The following is a 27,001-nucleotide window of genomic DNA, read 5'->3' as shown; positions in this document are numbered from 1 at the left end:
GGATCATCTTGTTGGATGCTTCGACTCACCTATTACCTTGAGGATATCTCAGTGTGGACATGTGCTGCTTAATGTCATACTTTTGAAAGAACTTCGTCATACATTTGCCCATGAATTGCGGGCCATTGTTAGTGATGATGGATTATGGGATGCCAAATCGGCAAATTATGTTCCTCCATATGAAGTGCTTTATGTTCGTTTGAGTCGTGGTCTTCTTGGGCTTTGCTTCTACTCATTTGGTGAAGTAGTCAGTTGCCATGATCATCATGTATCTGCCTCAAGTAGCAGGCGGCATAAGTTCTACCATGTCGATTGCCCACTGTATGAACGAACAATGACTCATATGCGGGTGTAGCTCGCTGGCAGGCAGTGCTGGTGCGTTGGCAGCAGTCACACTTTTGTATTAACTTCTTAGCATCTTGGTGCATGGTAAGGAGTTGTGGAGCAGGGGCCATGTTACACGTACCAGGAGATGCTCAACTGCCGGTATTGGACCATTCTAGAGCTAAATAATGAAGCAAGGGTCGGCTAGGGTCGTGTGACGTGCAGCAGGAGGTAGTGCTCAACTGCCGGTACATGTGGCTCCTATGTAGAATCTTTTGGGGCAACGAGGACAAAACTTGCTTCCGAATGTGTCCTTCCAGTGTTCATCTGCACTTGGCGTGTCTTTTGGGCGAGTTGTTGCCTTCGTTAGAAAACTTTGCATCCGTCAAGGTCTACGCCTTTATCATCGCACGTTTGGATTGGGCGGAATAATGCGTCATGATGATGACTGTGTGTGTTTGAAGGTAAAACTTAAGTTTTCGGGTTACAACAACTATCGCCAAAGTTAGCTTTTGAATTTCTGATAGAATCGATGAGAGCTTTTGAACTATGGAATACAGGTAGTCGGGGCCCCAGCTCTTCTCGTATGATGGTAGAGCTTATTGCTGTTTCAGATACCATCAAACATGTGAATCAGTCTTCCTCTGCTTCCGGTTTGGATAGTTGGGAAGTGATGTCGGGTAATTCTTCAAGTCCTTGAATGTGCATTGGCGAACCTCGTCCCAAAGTGCATGCTTATCTGCTAGAGTGAAAGAGTCTGCCAGAGTTAGATCTTTTTTCATGATTAATTTTTCGAATAGTGGATAGTCTACTGGAAGTCCTTTTTGGAAGACTGTTCTAGCTATCGAGTCGTTGCATCCGACTATACTTACCTTCTCTGATTTGAACCTCTTCACATAGTCACAAAGCGACTTTTTTGGGTTCTTCTTGTCATTAAACAAATGGTCGGACTTCTGTTTGATCGAGCGATATGATGAATATTCTTTGGTGAAAATCAAAGAAAGTTCATAGAAACTCCAGATGGATTGTGGTGGTAGGGTGTAAAACCAATCTTGCGCCTTGCCTTGTAGAGTGGTGGCAAATATCTTGCACAAAAGATTGTCGTTGCTTCGATAGAGCATCATTGCACTTCGGTAATTCTTTAAAGGTCTCTCCGGGTCTTCATCCCCTTTGAAAGATGTGAAATATGGCATGTTGAACTTGCGTGGAGGCTCTGCCTGCTCAATCTCATCCGTGAAGGATGACCTATTTATGTTGGTCATGTTCTGTCGTAGTGCCTCGTTGGTGACCTTTTTGCGTTGAAAATCACACAATCACTTAGTCAATAGTCTATCTACTTCTTCCTGGATTTGTCTTTGTTGGGGTAGTGGAGCTCTCGGCTACCCCCAACCATGACTTGCTAGTCTAGGCTGCTCTCCCATGTGTTTGGCTCGTTTATGCCGCGGATGTTGTGAGTGTGGTACGTTCCTAGCAGGCGAGCGAGTTCTTCGCAGGCTGTCAGTTGAACTTGAGCCGGATTGAGTGACTACTTCTCTCCATCCGTCGTTCTGCTTACTCTGATGTGAGGTGGATGATGCTCCTTACAGGCTTAGTCGCGAATGAACACTTCGCCTGGAAAGTTGCTCATGTTGACTAACGGAGTGTGACCCTAACCGTGAATGTATGCTCGTCTGTGGGCCTAGTCGATATTGCACGCTTCTCCGCCCGTTAAGACGGGAGTATACGTTATCTCGGGGGCCCAATCGGGAGTGTACATTGCCCGAACACTTGGTTCATGGCTGGTCAAGTGGCTGCTTGCCGGGACGCTGCTAGAGAGGTTCTTCGCCTGCCCTTATCCTACTTTAGGACACCTCGTCTGGGGCACGTTGTATCTCGGTGTGTTACAAGAGCTGGTTCACCAAGGTCGTCTGTTGTGCGAGGGCGCTCGTCAACTCTATGACTTGTCGAGACAAGTGTCGTTTTCCATTTAGGTTGGAAGAGTTTGGAAGGAATATCTCCTTGAGCAGTGGAAGTGTGGTAGACTCTGGGCATGAGATTTGAGTTGGGAAATGTCAAATCCGCAGAAAAATGTGGTGAAAATGCTTCCGGTTTGATCATCAGTTCAGAAATTTAGAGCTAGGACGACTGAACTAATCTTGGACTGATTTGGACTGCTAAAAAGGCCACGTGAGCAGGTTGGGCCACTGGAGTGGGCTGCTCAGCAGGAGCAGGCTGGGCCACGGTAATGGGCTACTCAGCGGGAGCAGGTTGTGCCACGAGAGTGGGCTGCTCGGCGGGAGCAGGCTGGGCCACGGGAGTGGGCTGCTCGGTGTGTGGCGCACATGAGTGTGAGGCTTAGGCTCGGGCCCGTGCAAGCTTGGATGGCACGACTTGGGCCATGATGGAACCTCGTAGTGGTGGTGTCACTCCATCTATGACCACATTTAGCCTCGTAGATCATCGCGATCCCATTTCTTGAGTATTGGAATTTTCACTTGTGGAATTTTCTAAATTTCTAGCCATTATATTCCTCTTTTACGTTTTATCAAAGAATCTTTGCAAATAAAAAATTCTAATAATAAGAACGTATGAAAAATACAAGGGGACTAGAAAATAGAAAAAATAGAGAAAAAACCTTTTTACGCAAGAGTCTTCTACGAGTATGGATCTCAACTCTCAATGAAAGCACCAATTTGTGGATACAAATTTCTTCCTCCTTGATCTTGGACAAAATTGCACCTACAAAACAAATAACACCTTAGGTCAAGGCCAAGAGCCTCACGCACCAACGATGAATGATGGGGGGCTTTGGCTGAAAAACCTCCGATGCCAAAGTTAGAATTTAGAGAGAAAAGTGTTTGAGAGTTTTGGAGAATTTTAGCAAGAGTGTGGAACTAGGTTTTGGTGAAAATGGAAGCCAATATATAGGGCATGACCGGTCCTCTTTGGAAGAAAGAGTGGCCGGCCCTTGGGTATTTTTTGGGGTGTAATGAGTGATTTAATTGGTGATTAATGGATTAATTAGGAATTAATCCATTAATTAGCCAATTAACCTCCACTTAAATGGAATGTTATGTAGGTTATAAAATAATTACCTAAGATGAGGATGGATGAGAATATCTTTGAATTGGTTACCTATTTTGGACACTTTTGACTTAATTGACGGATGATTGTCCACTGCTCGCGCGTAGGAATCTCGGTATGCCTCAAGGGTATTTTTGTCCTCTTTTACCCAAAAATCCACGTGTCGCCTTGTGATTATTTTTGGCTCCACAACAATCACATAGAGGATTATGAATTAACTAGGAGTAATATAACAGACAATCACATATAGGTTACGAATATAACATGTAAGCACAGAGCAAATTCTAGCGTTATTGAGGCAACAAACGAATTAAACAAAAAGTCCCTTAAAAGGTTACGTAATTACTTGCTAACCAAGTTTTAACGCCGCAGTTCCTATTGGGGAAGGAACCCTAAAGTAGCTCCCATGATTCGTCGGAGAACAACCAAGAACTCAAATTTCTGACCCAGTTAGAAGAAGAAGAAGACGACATGATCGTCAGATTATTACTGGAGGATATTTGCTGCCATACTCTCAAATTCTTGCCAATTACACATCCCATGGTGATAAATTATTCGGAAGATAGCACCTTCTGCTTCCTTCACAAACCTAAAGCTTGATGACCGGTTGCTGCTTCTCCGTGAAAGCTCCAAAACCATGTACAACTTGCGCCACCTCATCAATTTTCCATGCATACGAAAACTCTACATTCTTTTGCTCCAACGCTAACAGTTTGACTTGCATAAATTCTTGGTTGCTTAGCGCATGCACATCCAACATAGTTGCGGTAGAGATCAGGATTTCTTACACAGAAAACCCGATTGAATTTCCTCAAATTTTGTATGTCAGCACTTCCTTCCTCGTACTAAACCGGGGGAACTTACGGCTGGATTTTCATCCGGCTTAATGTGTTTGGATCAAGGTTTGTAAAGAAGATGGCATTAGTTTTAAGGAGAAGCTTTTCTACATCTTCCGTGTGCTTGAAGATTTGTTCATAGCGGGTGACATATTGAACAAGAAAAGGGAAGCGTTTAACGGTGAAATCAAATACACTCACGAGTTAAAGTTTGAATGTTTGGTGCATAATTTTAACGGCGATATCGAGTATAGCTTTGTGGTTGATTGCCCGAACCTTAAAACCTCGAGCCCTGCGATGATTTCTTGGCCAAGTATAAAATCTTTGTGGATTTGAAGGTCCTTGATTATGCAAAGATTTGTATCGGAAACCCTTCAGCATATTAGGGTGAACTTGAGCTTTATTTCGAGGTAAACCACTCAAATCGTGCATTTGAGCTTTACATTAACGGTATATTATTCATATTCATATCAGTTAATTGGGTTACGAAAAGACTCTCTTGCCAGCTAACTTGTGAATAAACTTTTTAGACCATGAATTTAGACGATTGTGTAGATTCATTCTTGCCTGAATATGAGGTCCAAGTTACCAAAATTTAGTCATAATTATGTTCTGCTTACTATTTATTTAATTACTACATGCATTGTTTCAGGGGCGGAGCCACATATATATATATTTTGTCTGCTAGGTTTGGCAATAAACAACTTTTTGTTTTGTTTTTTAAACTAAACCTTACAATTAGCCTTTTGTTTCACCATATAAAAGCTAATTCCTTTTTTAGTCTCTTCATATAAGACAAGTTCTATACAAGTTAAAGTAAAGTTCAATTAATTATGTTGAAATTAATATCTCAAGGTAATAGTTTTAAGTTATGATCTTACATTTTTGTTCAAATCTTTCTTTTTTATTAAAGCTCATAAAAAAGTTTTATCCTTATGATATAATCATTAATACATTTTGTAAAATTTTTGAAGCCTCATCACTCTTGTTTCATAATTTTCCATAAAAAAAAAAAACAAAAAAAAACCTTAAAATTTTCTCCAATTAATTATATGCTATATTTGGTCTGGTTTCTTTTATATGTCTAAAAGGCCCCTCTTGAGAAGGGTTAGTGACTCCACCGTTGCATTGTTTAGTAAATGAGCGAGCCTTGGTGCAACAGAAAAGTTGCTCCTTTACGTTCCGCTTACTTTTGAATGTTTTGCATGGCTCACATGGTTTGGATTTTCTTTTATGTTGGTGTTAGTAAACTTAAGAAAGAAACCCACATGAATGAAGACACGTCATCATTAATATATAGCAGAAAGTCAATTTTAACGTGTAGTTATGAGTTATGATGGTAAAACTGTTTAACAAAACTGTTTAATCATCAGTGCACATGCCTATATATAAACATTTTCTTGTTAATTATTCTCCGATTCCCCTAAATATTATTTTCCATCAAAAGAAAAATTAAGAAAATCCTAAACACAATGGCAAGTTTGAATATTTATCAAATTATATTACAATTTGGTTCTTCGTGACTGCAGCAGTAATCATGGTACTGCCAGTACTTGCAATCCTATCACCTTCGCCATCTAACGATAACCAATCAGAGGCATGCAAAAGAAATATTACAGTTGATCAGTGTAAAAACGAAATCTTTAGCTCTACAATTTAACTAGAGGTAAAAAAGTTCTCAGCAGATTGTTGCCATCAACTTCTAACATCGGGTGAATCTGGCCACAAATTACTGGACAAGGATATATAAAAACGATTTGGGACGGCTGTTTCACTTGGTTTACGACTATACATTGATGAATATTGTCGACTTCTAATTCAATAATATGCAATTTTTTTTTTTTTTTAAAAAGCCTAGGGTTTGACATGGATCTTGGGATTTGAAGGAATTGATTTCTAATATATCTTAGTGTTTACCTAAATTTGATGTACAAATTTAGTATAATTTGATTCTTGAGTGCATTGCGTTTACTAAAACATGGATTCAAAACTTAAATATGGATATTAGAATCACTTCAGTTCTTAACCTTACTATGTGTTTACCTAATACATATTAAACTAGAAATAGTGTGAGTTTTCCTTATCAAGATTTGTAATCCAATACCTGAAATTAAAGAAAGATCAACTGAGGGACTCGTTCATCGGTTTCCTTTCCTTATTTCTTGTATTTCTTAAGTTCTTTGATTCCTACTTCCCTATTCCTATTAAGTAACATGCCATAATATTAATTTGGATTGAGGAAGTTCTGAATATGAGTATTCAGGAATATGAGAGAGAAAGAATAGGTATGAGATACGCTCAACTCAATCGAATCTTAGTTCTTATTTTATAATGTAATGGATTGCCAAATGTAATGTGAGACTCATATACTTTTTAATTCCATATGAATTAAAAGTAGAATTTGGAATAAGATTTTATCACTAAATGGTCCCTTACGTTTCTACTTTCTAGAAGTCCATATTTTCATCCTTAATTGATCAATGTCATCCTCCGCCGATTTCCTCCTCCACCTTAGCCCAACGACATATAGCTTGTGTGCTTAGTGATGCTGCATATAGTCTGTGTACTGATGTTGCACTTTGTGAATTAATTCTGGTTCTACTTTCTGTTTGTAAATTGATTCTGCACATAAATATGTTGCAGAAAAAGAAAATAGAATATGCATCAAGCTTGAGTTAAAACAATTATGCATCTACATTGTGCGTTAACAACCATTTCTACATCTACTTGTACACTAAGTGATGTTGCATCTACTTGTTTGCTAAGTGATGTTGCATATAGCTTGCGCGCTAAGTGATGCTGCATATAGGTTGCGTCCTAAGTGATGATGCATATAGCTTGTGTGCTAAGCATCTGTCATTTGCATCTGGTTTGTCATTTATTTGACTTCTTATTATTTAATAATTTATTATACTCATGATCGTTTTTTGTTTTTTTTAATGAAGGTGACTACAAAAGTAAAACATTTTGCAATAAAAAAGAAATCACCTCCAAAATCTCCTGCTATAAAGCATCGGGCAACAGATAACAACTATGCTCAAATAAGACTCAATCTCTTGGTCTTTGCAGAACTAATACAAGAGCTCAAGCCAAAACTTGAAGAAAAAACCAGAAGTCTTGGCATTCATATATAAGTTACTTTTTGGCAAACTAGTGAAATCTTATATAAAAGGTGAATTACAAATGAAGAAATCGGGCTGGGATGTCATACATATAGTAAATTGGTATGACACTGAAAAGGGAATGTTCAAATTCAAAAATGGATATTGCAAAGTAAATGCTGATGATGTCTAACGCATATTTGGGATCCCAAACCGAGGCAGAGAAGCCCCTAAGTCAACAAGAGACTCAATAATCCGAAATCCGAAAGAAAACAGATTCGTTGATAAATACTTCTCGGACATGACAAGAATTGGTAGAAGAGAAATTGCACAAGTAATTCAAGTTGCATTTGATGCTGGGACAACAGAAGGGGATTAAGATGCAGCTTGTCTTATAATTCTGTATTTGCTCAACACAAATCTGCTTGGGAGCTAAGTGGGGAAACTTTCTTGGAGTTTGGTCAAGAATTGCAACTTCATCGATAACATAAATCAGTACAACTAGGCCAAGGAAACAACAAGATACTTGATGGAATCAATCGATAGAACACATAAGAGAAAAAGAGACAAACAATCAACCGTCAGTGGCAATGTTGTACTTTTACTGGTAAGCAAACAAAATCTATAAAGAAGCAAATGAAAATTTGGAGGTAAAACTGATACTGCATATACTTTTATGTAAAACATGATTCTACATGTATTTTGTGTGAAAAAAATATTATGCATGTGTCTGTTGTGTGTTGTTTTCAAACAAAATATCAAAAACCAAAACTCTTTAACTTTTCACAAATGGACAATGCAAAACAAATTGAGGAGTTAGTTGAACAACACCCAAAAGATGATGATGACGATTTTGGTGATCCTCCACCTACATCAAAAAAGAGGAAATTGGAAAAGCAAGTAGCTAAGAAGGGACCAAAAGTCAAAAAAGCTAAAGCGTAAAAAAAATTAGTGCTTCAACATGAAGGTCCTGAAGAAGTTGAAACGGTAGTGCGACCTGAGCAAGTAGCCAATAATGATGAAGCCATAGTGGCACCTAAACTTCTAAAAGGTGATGCTGATGATGAGATGATTGACGTTCAACGGCAAGAAGATGATGATGATGAAAGAACTGTGTCAGATGTGCCGGAAAAAGGCAATGATCGAACAGATGATGAAGAATTTCAAATGACACTGTATGCGTAGATGATCAAAACAAAGAGCCAAGATAAGCTAAAAAGTCAAGACGATGACCCATTAGACAAAATGGTAAATCCAAACAAGCTAATTCTACTTAAAATTTATGTTTATATTTTATATAAAATCATGAGTTTGTTATTAAAAAAATAAAATGCCATTAACTGAATTATTCTGGTATAACTGATGTTGCATACTAAGTCTGGTATAACTGATTCTGCATACTAATTCTGGTAACTGATGTTGCATACTAAGTCTGGTATAACTGATTCTGCATACTAATTCTGGTAATTGATGTTGCATACCAAGTCTGATATAACTGATGTGGATACTAATTCTTGTATAAATAATAATGCATGCTAAAAACTTATACTAAGTCTGGTATAACTGATGCTGCATACTAAGTCGATTATAACTAATGCTGCATACTAAGTCGGGTATAACTGATGTTCCATACTAAGTATGGTAAAACTAATGCTGCATACTAATTCTAGTATAACTGATGTTGCATACTAATTCTGGTATAACTGATGCTGCATACTAATTCTAGTATAAGTAATAATGCATGCTAAAAACTTATATACGTCTAGTATAACTGTTGCTACATACTAATTCTGGTATAACCGATGCTACATACTAATTCTGGTATAACCGATGCTGCATACTAATTCTTGTATAAGTAATAATGTATGCTAAAAATTTATATAAGTCTGGTATAACTGATGTTGCATACTAAGTTTTTAGCTTTGTGATTATAATCCATAACTGATGCTACATAATTATTCTGTTATAAAACTGAAACTGTCATTATAATCAATAAATGATGTTGCATACTAAATCTTTGTATAAGTAATAATTCATAACTGAAGCTTTGTCATTATAATTCATAACTAATGTTGCATACTAAATCTTTGTCATTTAATTCTTGATTTTGAATATAATCGGGACGGAGAGGGTGGAGAACAAAATGAAAATAAAGATCACTTTGACACACCAGTTGATAGTTAGAATATCTTTGGCACCCAAATTCCAAATGAGTAAGTTCAAGATGACCAAAATATTGCATATGATTATGCCTATCAAAGTGTTGAAAATGAATAAAGAAATGCGGACATCACAGACATGGATGCGACTGAAATTGATAAAGTGATCAATAATGTGGTTAATTTTCAAGCAGAAGAGACAGTACAAAAAGAGGCTTTATGTACTTCAATTGAAGAATCAATTCCTCAAGTGCAAGAAGTGGCAGTACAAAAAAAGCCTCCAAGTACTTCAATGCAAGAATCAGTTCCTACAGTGCAAGAAAAGGCAGTGAAAATAGTGGGTCCAAGCACCTTAGTCCCTTCACTGCCAGTTAAAGTTAACGAACAAGAAGGAAATGCAACATTTATTCCTCAACTGCCAGTTCACCCCGAAAAGTCAACAATCAAGACAAGGAAGCAACAAACATTTTATGAATGGCTTTTTGCTCCATTTACGGGTTAAGAAAAATGGTAATGTGAAAATTCAGAAGAGGAGTTAACACAAAAATAGCTCTCTCAAAGCCAAACAGATGCTGGAAAAGGAAGGCGAAACTTCGGCTTCAAATGTTGAATAATGCTATCAACACATGCCACTTCAAGAATTATGTTATTCAGAAAATAGTTGAGGAGAATGATGCTTTGCAAAACGATAATAAGAACATGCAAAAAGAAAATAAGAAGTTGGAAAAAGAGAAGAAAAAAATTGGAAAAACAAAAAACTGAACTCGAGAAAAAGAACACTGCATTAGAGCAACAAAAGAAAAAATGGGAAGAAGAAAAAAATGAGTTGCTAGAAAAGAACAAGGGACTGCTGAAGAAGAAGAATGACCTGAATGGCAGCAAGAAATATCTTACAAGAAGTAGTGTGAGCTAAATGCATTAAACAAGGAAAAAATGGAAAAAATAAGAGAGAAATTTCAAATTCTAAAAGCTGAGAAGATTTCTCTTGAAGAATTGGTGAAGAAGCAACAAAAAGAAATTTCTGAGCTAAACAAGACATTGGGTTTCATCAATGAGGTTGAACCAAAAAAAGAAGAGAAAACTTAGAAACTTGTTCATCAAGATTCTACTTTTGATTATGCAACTGAAGGCGAATCTATTAAAACTGGGGACAAAATCGTAATCGTCTCTGATCAAAAGGCAAATATCCGGTAAAAACAAATTCTGCAAACTCCAAAAGAAATATCAACAAAATCTCAAACACCTGTTCAACCTTAAACTTGAACAATGGTTAGGCGCATCAAGAAAAAAAAAAAAGATGCAATTCTATTACACTGTCATGGAGAAAACAAGATAATCAAATGAGTGGAAAGGTCATCCAGCATACATTCACATACCCACAATAGACAAAAAAAAACATTAACCTTTCTTTGGGAAAAAGCACCATTGTAAGAAAAACTTACAACTAAATCTATAATTTCTGTTATACTTCAAAATATTTGTTTTGCATTAACATATTTCTATGTTTATTGTATTTCAGGGACATATATTGGTTATCAACTGCAAATGAGTTCAGCTGTTATGATAATTTTGTGATGAAACATGATATGGATTGATTCCTGGGAGATGAGAGAGTTATAAATACTGTGATTGATGCACACAACCACATTCTCAGGGACCAAGAAAGCAATTTAAATCATCAAAACTTTTACTTATCGGCCAATCTCTTTGTAAGTTATAAATATTGAATTTAGACAAAATATATTCAATGTCATTGAAACTGCATATTGATGTTGCATATTACTGTTTCATACACATGTCCACACTGATGATTCATACTAATGTTGCATACTGATTGTCCATATACTAATTATGTTTTGAATAAACAGATAAACTTCACCAACTATGAAAATGACGAATCCAAAATGAAAGAATTAAGGCACGATTAAACAAAGATATGGGAGTTGCACGAAAAGTCTTTATACATTTTCTAAATCACGAACACTACACATTGCTTGTGTTCGACACAGAGGAGAGACATTTCAATTTTTACAAATCTAATAGAAAAAACCTCCAAGAAGGTGAAACAAACATCCATAATGACAATGCATATAAAGTGGTAAGTCTAAATTCATTATCGCTTATATTTTCAGTGACTTTCTAATACATTTTTCAAAATACACTTAATTTGTATATATGTCAAAATGGTTGAAGAATGGCACAACAACAGAGACAGATTATTCCATTTGCCATTAAATGAAGGAAAAGTTCAACAAATGACTACATCCAAATGAGCCCTACAAATGCAACTTTTGAGATGGATGAAGATAAACAATGTTCTATTCAGCTTGGATCGTAAGTATAATTGTGTATTTTGATTATTTTAATTGAATTGCTATTCTTGTTACATATTTAAAGTTAAACTAATTTTTTCAATGAATAAGATAGTAAAATGATGTTGCATACTAAGTCTGGTATAGCTAATGCTGCATACTAATTCTGATATAACTGATGCTACATACTAAGTCTGGTATAACTGATACTTAGTGATAAATGTTCAGTGATAAAATGATTCTACACCAATCACTACATTCCATATAAAATAATAATTATGCATATTGAATGAGTCTACTATAACTAATGTTACATACTGAAAATATATTCTTCCATAACTCAGGTTGTATAATTAGTCTGCTTTAACTTCTTCCATAACTGATGCTGCATCAGTCTGCTTTAATTGATGTTGCATCAGTATGCTTTAACTGATGCTGCATGCTAATTGTGCAAACTTATTTTACAGAGATGATTATGGTGCATGTGTGCTGTACTACATTCGAAATATAGCAAAAGGCGGAAAGATCAAAAAGTGCTTAACCAAACAGGAAGTCAACTATGTGCGCCGTGATATTGCATTTGAAATAATGCATCATAAATTGAGCTGGAGCATGAAGTTTGAGGAGCAAAAACAAGCAACTGAAGTAAAAGACAAACAAAAACCATCTTAAACCAATAAAAAAAAAGAAGCTGGACTTCTAACATTGCAATTGTTATGAACTTTGATGTTTAAAATTACATTGTTATAACTCACTTTTGCAATAATAATAATAATAATAATAATAAAATTTACATATGTTTATGTTTCTCGAATGTTACATTTCTTTTTTAATCTATCAATTTCAAAAATGTCACATAGCTTTTTCAATCTGTTCATTTATTTTCTCCATGATATAAAATGTGCAAAATTAGGAACAACAAGTTTCTCCTCAATAACTCCTTGTTATAAAAAACATGTATATAACACAAAATGACAAAAATATCTGTTACACAGATGCAATACAAAATGCTAAAAATGATTAAATAATCCATTAACCGGTTTCTAATCCATCATCCTTTAAATAAATGTTTAATAAAACTGATGTTGCACAAGTATTACATTTGATTATATAAAATTGATGTTGCACAAGTATTACATTTGATTATATAAAACTGGTGTTGCACAAGTATTACGTTGATTATATAAAACCAAGGTTCTAAAAGATGTTAAGCGCTAGTCAGATGGCAGACTAGGGCCTAGCGCCTAGGAGGACTAGGCGGATTTAATTAAATATATTATATTTCGTGTAAATAAGCATCTATTTATATTTAATATATATATATATATATATATATATATAATTTCATCATAAACTACAAAATAGAATGAAATATATATTATGAGCTATTAGAACATAATGAAAAACATGGGAAACAAACATATAATGTGTGTTCATTTAAGTACTCAACAAGTCTCTTACAATTTATTGAAAAAAAAATACAAAATGAAAGTTATCTATTTTCTGTCTAAGTAAGTTGTAACCTAGGCGGGTCTTGACGGGATAGGCGGGCGCCTCAGTAGGTCTAGGCGCCCTTTCTTAATTTTCAAATGCCTAGGCATTAATTGGGGACCATCAGCTTAGCGCCTAGGCAGCGCTAGGCGGGGATTTTTACAACAGTGTATAAAACTGATGTTGCAAAAGTATTACATTGAAAAATATTATGTCTCATATCCATAAAAACATAAACTCAATTGCTAAAAATTGATTCTTCATCAATTGGGGGACCAAAAATTGCAAAATACAAAAAATTGATGCTACATACAAAACGTATAACTTGATTATGCATAAAATCAAAAACTTATTCTAAACAAAAAATAACAAAAAACTGAACTGATAATAAACTTCCATAATACAAAAACAATCTAACACCCGAAAAATAAAAATAAAAATAAAAATCAAATTAAAGTCTGACATGTCTACTTGTTATGGTGTAAAATCTGATGACAACGACTACATCTTACACATCTTGTCTTATTTTTAGATTTGTAACGATGAATACATGGTCTACCACCTGATCTTCTTGTAAGAGAGGGCTTAACATGAGCATTTAGTAGATCAAAAGTGGGCTTGTAAGAAGAAACTTTCCAGTAGTCATCCACAAAATCCTTAATATCACGATGATCATGCAGAATAACTTACAAAGCATGAGCACAAGGAAATCCTATATACTTTCATTGAACACATAAACACTGGTGTTGATCCAACATAACAACAAAAGAATTCATATCCCCCCAAACCTTAAACACATCATCAGATGACCTACTAACAATCCAATGACTACCTTCTTGAACAAAATCTCTAAGATCATCTTTTTTTTTTTTGACATAACAAAGAAAACCATTTTTCTAAAACACGCATCCTATCGAACATCATGACCATCAACCTCCCCCCAATTGATTCAATCAAATCAAGAATAGGCATCTGATGCTCTTCAGAAATCATTGCGTTAAATGATTCTGCAGTTGCATTACTCATTTCATCCCACCAATTTCCTCGAAAATGTATTATAGAATAATTTTCTTTTGGAAGATCATCTAAAAATGAATCAGAAATATATTCACCAACACTTCTCATTTTCTCAATATTCTTATCAAAATCTTTAACACTACATGCATATGCATAATTTTTGAAATATTCACTCAACTGATCCTTCAAAAACTTATTACCTGCATATCGCCTTTCTAAATTTTCCCTCAAATGTATAATGCAGAAACCATAAGAAGTAGTAAGAAAGTACTTTCAAATAACATTCAAAAGCCCATGATGTCGGTCGGTAATAAATGTGATCTTCCTTCTTTGGTAATTTAATATCCAAGCCAAATGTTCAACAAATCACGTCCAATTGTCTTCATTTTCTATATCAACAATACCATACCACACAGGGAAAATCTCTGTATAAAAAATAAAAAAAATTAGTTATATCAAAAAACTGATGATGCACATAATATTACTAATGCTACAAATTAATAACTGATGTTGATCAGTTTTGTAAAAACTGATGATGCACAAATGCTAATTAAAACTTCAAATCCTTAGATGTATATTTGGGGGGAGGGCAACCACCCCTCCCATAACTTGATTCATGAACCATTTACTGCTTCCTAATCCATTCCACATTAATAAACAGATGTTGTATACTATTAAACTGATGTTGCACTTTAATACACAAATATACACAAAAAGAATAACTTGATTCTCCAAAATATACAAATATTGAAATTCAAAACGATTTCACAAATCTACAATTTATAACAATTAAAAAAACTTACCATTATTTGCATTTTTTAGCACAACAACCAAGAAGAGTACCGGTATATCTTCCCTTAAAAAAGGTACCATTAAGGAACAACATTGGTCTACACCATCAGAATCCTTTAACAAAGCTCCAAAAAATATGAATAACTTTTCAAACCGATTACTATCATTATCAAGTTCTAGTGCACAAAAGGATCCATCATTGGCACGCACAAACACATCAAGGTACCAAGACAAAAATCCAAAAGAAAGAACCTCATCACCATTAACCTCATTATATGCAATCTTTTTGCCACGCCAAGCTGCATTGGTATTTAATATCAAGATTATAACTCTCCTTCATTTCTCTCATAACATCTTTTGCCTTAATAGACGGATTTGAACGAACCTTGGCAGCCAACAAAGTGGACAAAACAGAAGGGCCAAACCTTTTATTCTCCTTTTGACGAATACGTCCAGGGCAAGTATGAATATTATTTAATTTTTTAATGATAAAACAAATATTGCATAACAGCATGAACACGCCTTTGACACCCCTCCGACAGTTTATTTGAGCAAACAGCAGTAACACGCTTCCAATCATTCTGAATGAACTTGAAAACAAACCCAACCTCAATAGAGTATTGTGTAAGTTTTCTACGAAACTCAATTGCACAATCTTCATAACTTTGCCACTCATTTGTTGTATAATGGTGAGGTCCATAAGAGCCATACTTACCCAAACATTGGTTCTCATCTCCAATACTAGTAGCTTCACTTAGGCAAGACAACATACTACTAGATTTGAAATCAAATTATTCACCAATAGAAGTGTCTGAATATCTTCATTGCACTCTAATAAATAGTTTGATTCGCTTCCGTATAATGAGTATTTCAATAGAAAGCCTCCTGATGACAAACTTGGAAACCTAAAAGTTAATTGCCTACACAAATCCTCATAACTAGTATGCGGATTAAGTGGCACAACTACTGCACACTTTTCATATACACATTTCAACATTGACATGATCTACACCCAAAAAATATAAAAACATAAAGTTAAACAGATGTTGCACATAAATAATTAGATGCTACACAAATATGTATAAACACAGATCTTGCACAAATATCTGTAACACATATGCTACACAAAATGCCAAAAATGATTAAATAATCCATTAACTGGTTGCTAATCCATTGTCCTTTCAATAAACCAATCCTAAGCGGTTCTTTGTGATTATATAAAACTGATATTGCACAAGTATTACGTTGAAAGTTATTAAATGTTTAGGGGGGTTCCCCCTAACCCCCCACACCCCAAAACTTATTCCAACAAATTCTACAAGATTCTATGAGCTGATACTGCACAAGTATTACGCTGAAAAATATTAAATGTTTATAGGCCAGACCAACCCCCATCCCCAAAAACTTATGACAACTGATTCTGCACGATTCTATGAACTGATGCTGCATAAATATTAATAACATTCGCCAAATACTAAACTAACTCATAATCCATTCCAATTCTAACAAATATATATATGATAAGCCTGCTTAGTGCGACATGAGGCAGGGATACACCAAAGCCCACTTGGGTTGATGTTGTTTGAGGGCCAAGCTTGGGCAATAAGCCCGTGTGCACAAAAGTGGGCTACAGATGCAGGCCCATATGGCAAAGGCCCAAAATAGGGGTGCCAATCCTGTGCAGTATGGTACAATGATGCTGCAACCATTATAGGGCTGGGATCAGGTGTGGTGAGAACACTGTGGTCAAGGAGGTCGGTGTTAGGCCGAGAGGAGCTTCAAAGCCCAAAAGGCTGGTGCTCACCGAGAACAAGTCAAGCCCAAACGGGCTTAGGTTTCGAACTAGACACCTCAACTCAAGCTGGATGAACTCGCCAAAGAAGTAGACTAACACCACTGTTATAGGTGGTCATGTTGTGGCACAAAAAATCACGGCAAAGGTCGTGAGTTCAACGACAACCATAAAATTGAACGGAGAGTGAAAAACTCTCAACGTTCTAGAAACCCTAGGCGTTGGGGAGGTAGCCATAATGGCTGGGTATGGTTGTAAGCCATGCTACATGACAGTTCAATAGATGTGATGTCGTCTAGGTGTCGGGTTTAGGGCTTGGGCTTAGAGCCATGGCTCCATGGTTATGGTTGGTTTTCTTGGCTCGGGGAAAGGAGCCTAGCAACACAACTTCCAGTCGTCGCATGTTGGGTTTCCAACGAAACCCTAATTTTTTTTTTTTTTTTTGTAATTCAATGCATATTCAACATATAATTTAATGCATGAGCATGTATTTTATGTAGAATCTAAAATTCAAAAAATGTAAAGTTAGATCATGCATTATAGTGAATGTTCATGCTATCAGGGCTGCAAAAATATCGAGATAAAAACCTTTGTTTTGGAATAACCTGATTGCATTATGATATTGATGAACTGGTTTGATACAGAAAACTTCTATGTCAGATTCTTAAGCACAGTGGTGGGAGCTTACTGATAACGTGTTGTGGCTTATTTTAATCTGACATGGGAGAGATGGGGCACAACAGAGAGAGAGTAGAGAGAGATGTGTTTGTAGGGTTGTGTAGATGATGTGTTATTCCACCCAGTGCCTTTATTTATAGTAATAAGGGAGGGAAAAATCCTTCTCCTCCAAGGAATACAAGTCTTAATAGGGAATAATAACTAGTATCAAATCTAATCTAGGATTTACACAGTCACATTTAAATACAATGTTTGTAACAAGTTTTAGTTTTTTAAAATAAAAAAATTGAAAAAAAAATGATTCTCGAACTCTTTTAGTTTTTTTTTTTTTTGGGTACAAGCCACTTGTTCTCTGTATGTACTTGACCCATCTTCAATGATTAAAGCTCTTTACTTGTAAGGAGCTCTCATTCTAATGGTACATAGGTAGCTTAAGTGATATTACGAATGCCTACCTTTCAATGAGGACCATGTAAGTCAATTACATGTTCTTATCTTGTTGGTTGTATTTATCAATTTCTTGGATATAAAAAAACAGTAGAGACACACCTCATGTAATACGTCCAGAGAGGACTGTTGGTTAAGATGTTCCTATCGGTACTGGTATAAGTACTTATTAGCCGATCGGGATCTTAGCTTCTGCGAAAGGGAATACAAGAAGATAGGACTTTGGAGATGAAAGGATTTCTTAATTTCTGTACATTTTTAATTAGTATGTAAGAGTAGAGAGGAGTTTTGACTCTTGAGACTGTTAGTTCCTGCATGATGCCTTGAGACTGTTAGTTCCTGCATCATGCAGGATATCCAACCGTTTGATATATATATTTTTTCTGGTAGTCATTTTAAGTTTTTTTTATTATTTTTTATAATTTCAAAATCAAGCAAAATTTTGAAATCTCTACGTTCACGCCTTTTTATTTTTTAGACATAAAATACTTCACAAGATAGGAAGAAAATATATATATATGAGAAGGAAACCAAGTTAGAACAGTTGCATAAAAGAGAATGTCATTCCGTCACGATCGGATTGCAATGATTCCTCTTACATGCCTCCAACTCAAACTTTCATTTTCCTTCAACACAATAACATAACGTCAAAAATAGATATATATATATATATATATATATATATATATATAATAACATAATGCCAAAAATACGTATATAATAATGTAAACTTTAAAATAGTTGTATTGAAATCAAAATTGAACATAGAAATAATTTTTCACTTATGCACTTGTAGTGTCGCGTACTCCAAAGATATGTGTGTAGTATCTTTGGATCAAGCCCAAATAATAAATAAATAATTAAATAATATATAAAAATACTAACGTAGACGGACCTACTTGCTCACTTATTTAACGAATCCAGCGAATAAGTTATCGATAAGCACTTGATCTGTTATGTTTGTTTATGCGAAATTTATTATGTGATTACCAAACGTTAGATGTTTAGTTATGAAATGTCGTGATATATTGCATTATTGATATATTGCTGGCTACAGTAAGTTATTTTATACTATATGTAATATGTTATATGTGGAAATTATACTTGTTTTACGGCGAATGGTTATTATGTTTTTGAAAAGATTTTTACAAAACTTTATTTTTAGGCCCATTCACCTTTGTTTTCCGCCCCTCCAGGTTTTAGTAGCAAAGCTTTTGTGTCGATAAGGATTCTTGACAAATCTTGGTATAGGTGATTACCTCCGACGATATAATTCTCATTATACTTTACTGTACTTTACTTATGCTCTGACATTATGTGTGAATTGAGTTCATCTCGCTCACCTGTGCACTCTTCCATTTAGACACTTTTAGGTTTAAATTTATGTACATTTTTCACCTCACTACACTTTATGGCTTCATGATGAGATGCTGAAATAAAATGGGCAAAGTGTTAAAAACAAAGAAGCAAAAGAGTTGCCTTTTAACCCTGACCGTTGGATATGGGCATGTGCCCAGAAGCATATACGGACCTAAGCTGTAAAATGATCTAGGCGCAGAGACCTGGGCGCTGAGAAGAAGCCGCAGGACAAGAGGTGGGCCAAAACTGGATAGGCCTGTGGCAGAACGTGAAAGGGCAAGGGCATTTCTAAGGTGCGGACGTTAAAAAGGCACCTTGCATGCAGACCGCAATCGGGACGGTGATGGGAGCTGAGGGATATGTCCGTGCATTGAAGAGGAAAAGAAAGAGACGCAAAGACGTGGAGCTGGGGTGAGGATCGATTCCAGTTGTGCTAAAGATGCGTAACGTCAACGAGGAACACGTAAGTTTGAATAGAATTTCTCATTATTTGTATTCAATAATTATCTTGGGTACAAAAAACACAAAAGAGAAAAGCGATATGCCAATAAAGGTATGAATATTGATGAGCTGGTCCCAAACTTGGCTTATGCGAATAGGAAGACAAGAAGACCAGAAGACAAGACGAGAAGACAAGAAGATGAGATGAATGGAGTTCTTAATTTCTAAGCATTTTTAATTAGTACATAAGAGAAAAGTAGAGATGAGTTTTGACCCTTAGGACTGTTAGTTACTCCTGATATAGCTATCCAAACGTTTAATAATTTTTTTTTTAGTACATCGATATTTTTACACTAAGAGAAGACAGAGTTTAGTTAAGTCACACTATGAGCAACCTAATTTGGTATCGAAGGTATCGAATTCGCCATTCACGAGATTTGAACCTAAGACCTCTCACTTCAAAATGAGGAGGAATACCACCAAACCGTACTACTGAGTGGCAACCTTTTAATAATATTTTTGTTTTGAGTTTTTTATTTTGAATTTCCCTTGTGCTAAAAGGAAACTTGTTTCGTAGCCATTTTAAGTCTTCATTTTACTAATTTTAAAATCATGTCAAATTTTAAATCTCTACATTCACGTCCTTTAGTTTTTATTTTTATTGTTTCTCTCTCTTCTTTCTCATATATTAATCAATCATACGCAACAAAACATGCACCGCACTTCCATATCAAAACCTTGTATATTAGGGCTTCCGATATGGACACGGTCGCTCGAATCTTGCAATGACAATGGATCCGATTCGAGCATTCAAACCCTGAAACTAGCCTCACGACCAACCATCTCAAAATTCACCAAAGCACATGCCATTTCATTCTATAACCCTCAATTTGACAATTTTACCTTTAAAAGAAAAAATTCGTTTCAAAGTTTCATATAAAATTAAAACAGAAAATAGTTATCAAGCAACTTTTAACAAGTGTGTACAAATTAAGAGGCCAAGGAGGTACAAACATGGAAAGAACCATATTCCACCAAAGAGGGACAAAGTCATCCAAGCACGCAAGAACGACCAAGAAATCAACCATGCCAATTCCAAAAAACTCTCCCGCAAGCAACATGTCTAACAGACTCTTTTTTGGATAATTAAACTAATAGAAAGGTGTGTGAATAAAATAATTTCCAGCAAAAATTAGACATTTGACAAAAGTTTCTTGTTATGACATTTGAAAAAGAAGCTGATTAGACCTACTCAATGTCTTATATTTCCACCCACATTATAATCTCATCCACCTCAGAAAGATGAAAAATTAAAAATGTTATTTTCCTACCCACTATTATTCCTAAAATAACCTTTAATATATGTGTATATATATATGCTATAATATATCCCTCCATCCTCCCTTCCTCCTCTGCTTGCACTTGCAAAAATCTAAAATCACATGATTAGACACCTTCGAAAACGAGTGTGAAATTTGAGAGGGAGAGAGAGAGAGAGAGAGAGAGAGAGAGAGAGAGAGAGAGAGAGAGAGAGAGAGGACATGAACATAAATGAAATGGTGGTGTTATAGATGGAGGAAGAAAGAAGTGACAGAGAGGTAGAGAAAAGTCCAGGGAGAGAATAAAGGGTAGGGAAGAAAGGGACCACTAGTGTGATTAGAGAAGAGCCAAAGCGGATACTCTCACTCCTCATCATTTTGGTTTCATTTTTTTTTCCAAGTTGAGAATATGCCATGTTGGGTCCTTTCCAATCAAAGTTTGTTCAATTATCAAATTCACTTTCTCCACAATTGTGGGTGCATTTTTCAAGATAATCTGATCCGACATCTCTCAATTCAACTGAAGGGATGATGAAGAGATAATCTGAACCCAACATCTCCAAATTTTTTATTAAAAAATACGGTGAATTAATAAAACAGTAAAATGGGTTTATCATCATTCTTTGTACGTGCTTTTCTTTATTTATAAGTATCAAATTGAAGGGTGTGTAAGATGGAAAAAAAAAAAAATGCATGTATTTATCATTTTTTTTTTAATTTGAATACTATAAAATGAAAAAAAAGGAAAAAAAAAAAAAAAAAACACTGAATTGAGTTCTTTCAAAGAAGGTTGCCTCGCATTTTCTATAAATAGCACAAGGTCAAGTTAGCTTTCACTACACAAAGACTAAAGACTTCAAAACTGATGAGCTCTTTCCAAGTTTTTGGCAAATACGAAAGAGAGATGATGAGTTCAGTAGAACAAGCAACCAAAAAAGGGCATGCAGTTTTTGTCCCATACCCAGCACAAGGCCATGTTAACCCCATGATGCAGTTAGCCAAGCTTCTTCATTCAAGGGGCTTCCACATAACCTTTGTCAACACAGAGTTCAACCACAACCGTTTAATCCGGTCAAACGGTCCCGACTCCGTTAAGGGTATACCAGACTTTGTGTTCGAGACCATACCGGATGGGTTGCCTCCTTCGGATAAGGATGGGACTCAAGATATTCCAGCTTTATGTGACTCCATTAAGAAAACTTGTTTTGGTCCATTTAAAGAGCTAGTGACTAAGATCAATTCCTCATCTCAAGTGCCACAAGTTACTTGCATAGTTGCAGATGGTGTCATGACCTTTGGGTGCAAAGTTGCTAGAGAATTAGGCATTCCGGAGGTTGTGTTATGGACTGCCTCTGCTTGTGGCTTCATGGGGTACTTGCAATACAACGAACTCGTCAAACGTGGCATGATTCCATTCAAAGGTACTTCTTTAATTTCTAGATGATTTTGTTTTTTACGCTTTGGTCGCATATATAATTAATCAGTTTCTTTATTATGTATATGAACATTTTTGTATGCATAAATTATCATGACACACTTGAATTAAATCATGCACATCCCTTCCAAGTATATGTTCCTTTGTTTACATAAATTATCATGACATATTTGACCCTTTAGTCTTTCCATTGTTCCCCTCTTACCCTCTCAGCACTCCAGCATGTCCAAATGATAAGATAACCCAGTTTGGACTCTTTAGTCTTTCCAGTGTCATTGGATCTAGTCCAACATCATATCGAAGTATATTTTGTTCCACTACTAGCATTTGTAATTAAAGATGTGAAAGAGCGAGAAATTTGCATTTTGATATTTTGGATGTGTTAAATGGAATTAGACTTTTCTATTAATTTTTTTTATTTAGAAAAAATTTCTTCTATGTTATTGGGGAAGATTAATCTATTTGTAGTGATCACTTGGTTTTAATAAAATCAGTCTTCATTTTGTAAGAGTTAGTCTTGACCGAGTTGAAATAAATGTTGAATAAATTATCAAGGGATTTTGCACCATGCACCTGTAAAAATATGATATCTCTTTTTTTTTTTTTTTTTTTTTTTATCAACTGCAAAATAAAGTAGATATTTGAGATCTTGAAATTTACTCTTATAACCATGAGCATAATTAAATATCATCACACGTGCTCACCTTCCATGGATTTCAGATGAGAATTTCATGCATGATGGCACACTCGATACACCAATTGATTGGATCCCAGGCATGAAAAATGTTCGACTCAAGGACATCCCGAGTTTCATTAGAGTTACTGATCTCAGCGACATATTGTTTAATTACTTGGGATCCGAGGCACGAAGCTGTTTGAACTCTTCTGCAATCCTCTTCAACACATTTGATGAATTTGAACACGAAGTGTTAGAGGGAATATCGATAATGTTTCCCAACATTTACACCATTGGCCCCCTTAATTTGCTGGGCAGGCATTTCCCTGAAAGCAAGTCACTTAACTCAAACTTATGGAAAGAAGATGCAAAATGTTCGGAATGGCTTGATAAAAAGAAACCCAATTCAGTTGTGTATGTAAATTATGGCAGCATAACGATGATGACAGACCAACATTTAGTCGAGTTTGCATGGGGGCTGGCAAATAGTAAGCAACCATTTTTATGGATAGTTAGGGCTGACGTGGTAAAAGGTGACTCACCAATTTTACCTGATGAATTTTTTGAGGAGATTAAGGATAGGGGTTATATTGCAGGTTGGTGTGCACAAGACCAAGTGTTAGCTCATCCATCTGTTGGGGTTTTCCTAACACATAGTGGTTGGAATTCTACCATTGAAAGTATATCTCACGGTGTGCCTGTAATTTGCTGGCCTTTCTTTGCGGAGCAACAAACAAATTGTCGGTACTCATGCACAACGTGGGAGATTGGAATGGAGGTGAGCCCCGATGTGAAGCGTGACGAAATAGAAGCACTTGTTAAGGAAATGATGGAAGGAGAAGGAGGGATAAAGAAGAGGGAAAAGGCAAAGGAATGGAAGAAAAAAGCTATTGAAGCTACTGATGTTGTAGGATCATCGTACAATAATTTTGAGAGATTGTTTAAGGAGGTACTCTAACTTGGTGAATGAATTGCTATAGAATGAGGAACACGTTTGGTCCCTTTTCATGAACTATCAAATATGCTTTTATTGACCAAGGATTTATCTTATTTTCATATTTAGTGTTGCCTTTTATTGCTTATGTTTGCTTATTGACCACAGAATGACATTCTATGAGCTGATATTGCACAAGTATTACGTTAAACATTATTGTTTATATAAGACTAATGCTGCACACTGATGATGCACAAGTATTTCGCTGAAAATTATTAAATGTTTATGTGGGGGGTCCCCCCCAACCTCCCCCACCCATTTCAAAAACTTATGTCAACTGATTTTGCACGATTCTATGAACTGATCTGCATAAATATTAATAACTTTCGCCAAATGCTAAACTAACTCATAATACATTCTAATTCTAATAAATATATATGATAACTACACTGCAAAAACCAAAAGGAACTTTAATGAAAAACAAAAGCATCACAACTAAAAATCACCTTTGCCAAACACTTGATCAAATAAGGTCAAACCGAATCAAAATCTTCAAAACTAAAAAACCGTGACTGCAAAAAACAAGAACAATCCAAAAAAACTCAATGCGACCAATAAAAAACTGAAAAATCAGACACTCTTTCAAAATCTAAACAGAAATAAATTCAAAAACACACAACACTTTGAAAATCTAAATCGGAACATATAAATTCAGAGAGATAAACTTGAGAGAAACACTTACCTTCGAAGAAAACTTGAATGATTCCAATACAAATTATGGCGAGAGATAATTGAGGGAGATGACGAAATATAAATCGGAACAGATAAACTTCAGAGAGAAAGAAAAACAGCAAAGAAACAAAAATATAATTTGAATGATTCAAATCACTGCAAATTGCTATTTAATAAAATACGTAACTCCGTTTCTAACGGAAAAACCGGACATGACATCATCTTACACGGGTTTAAAAAATGTCCTTTCTTAAAATGTTTAAAAAGTGTTGTCTCAATATATAATTAAGTATTGAAAGTATACTCAGTGTAATTTTTCCTAAAAAGATAATGCACAATTGGACTAAGTAATTAGATATTAGCCTAATAAATAATTTATAAGTAAAAATATTACTAGCAATGTAAAAAATTAAAATACTTTGATCAATATTTTGTTATACGATACACATAATAGTAATATACCCTAAAAGATTTATCACCCTTATTCTCACTATAGAATAGAAACAAAGTAGGTAATAGTTGCAACATAAATATATAAATGTTTTCCCTCAATCTTCATCCACCTAACTCAGCTTCGTTATCGTCATTTACCCTTGTGAGTATCAACCTTATCATGACCACCGCGACACCGATAAATCTTTGAGCAACCGTGGTTATAGGGGTTCCCGGGTTGGGGTGGACTTTTGACGTCACCGTTACAACCAGGATGTGGCCCTCCTGGTCTTTTGCATGGGTCGAGGACTCCGGGGTGAATGCGGTTCCTTTCAGCGTTGGCTTTGGAGTTTAGCTCTACCATGTTAACGAGGAGCTAACAGAGGATGAATAACTTCATGTTTAAAATGGCCCATGAGCATTGTTCTTAATGTATGACTAATAGCTTGTATTTGTGTTCACTATTGGCACAAGACTCAATTTATATGAGTTTTGCAACGGTTGAGCTAGAAACTGTAGAATTATGGCTTGTTGGGTTAATGTATTACAATATATATAGGGCTATATTAATCCCTATTTAGATTGGAATGCTGCACTAATTACAACTGGAAATTAAATTCCTATAATACGCCTACAATCACGGAGAGGATTCTAGATTAACTATGACAGAATTATGACTCCTACCTTGTGGAAAATATTGCAATACTTACATTAACTCCTATTTAGGTAGGAATCCTACACTAATTACAATCGGTAATTATATTCCCATAATACAGGCTATAATCACATAGAGGATTACGAATTAATTAGGAGTAATCTAGCAAACAATCACACATAGAGGATTACGAATATAGGGAACATGTAAGCAGAGCAAATTCTAGCGTCATTCAGGCAACAAACGAATTAAACTAAAAGTCCCTTAAAAGGTAATTACTTGCTAACCAAGTTTTAAAGCCGCAGTTCCTATTGAGGACGGAACCCTAAAGTACTTTCCATGATTCCTATTGGGTAAGAACTCAAATTTCTCATCCAGTTAGAAGAAGAAGACATGATCACCAGAGATTACCGGAAGATATTTGCTGCCATATTCTCACATTCTTGCCAATTACACATCCCGAGGTGATAGAGTATTTGAAAGATAGCACCTTTTGCTTCTTTCACAAAACTAAAGCTTGATGACCGGTTGCTGCTTCTCCACAAAAGCTCCAAAACCATTTACAACTACGCTTCCCTATTTGCCACCTTCGTTATCAACGTGCTCCGCCTCATCAACTTTCCATGCATACGAAAACTCGCATTATGTTGCTACAAGTCTCCGACCCTAACAATCTGAATTGCATAAATTCTTGGTTGCTTAGCGCATGCACATCCAATACAGTTGCGGTAGAGATCGGTATTTTTTACACAGAAAACCCGATTGAATTTGCTCAAATTTTGTATGTCAGCACTTCGTTTCTCGTATTTAACCTAAATGGGAACTTACCGCTGGATTTTCCTCCGGAAAAAATGTGGTTTCCGAGCCTCAAGGTTCGCTGGATAAAGGTTTGTAGAGAAGATGGTATTAGTTTTAAGGAGAAGCTTTTTCCACATCTGCCGTGTGCTTGAAGATTTGTTCATAGAGGGCGACATATTGAACAGAAAAGGGAAGTGGTTTAAAGGTG

The 27,001-nt window shown here is 35.6% G+C and overlaps 1 protein-coding gene and 1 pseudogene across 1 annotated transcript; one reads left to right on the top strand and one right to left on the bottom strand.

The window, feature by feature from the left end:
• Positions 1 to 944: 944 nt before the first annotated feature.
• LOC137742825 (uncharacterized) lies at positions 945 to 4,147 on the bottom strand (annotated as a pseudogene).
• A 17,809-nt stretch (positions 4,148 to 21,956) lies between these two features.
• Positions 21,957 to 24,374, top strand: LOC137743593 (linamarin synthase 2-like). Its single transcript, XM_068483516.2, has 2 exons — positions 21,957 to 22,552; positions 23,287 to 24,374. The coding sequence occupies exons 1-2, from the start codon at positions 21,997 to 21,999 to the stop codon at positions 24,198 to 24,200; spliced, it is 1,470 nt and encodes a 489-aa protein (XP_068339617.2). The 5' UTR covers positions 21,957 to 21,996; the 3' UTR covers positions 24,201 to 24,374.
• Positions 24,375 to 27,001: the final 2,627 nt, after the last annotated feature.

The sequence above is a fragment of the Pyrus communis genome, chromosome 11 (genome assembly GCF_041283825.1).
Source record: "Pyrus communis isolate YQ-2024b chromosome 11, ASM4128382v1, whole genome shotgun sequence".
Lineage (NCBI taxonomy): Eukaryota > Viridiplantae > Streptophyta > Magnoliopsida > Rosales > Rosaceae > Pyrus > Pyrus communis.
This window is presented reverse-complemented; position numbering and strand designations above follow the sequence as displayed.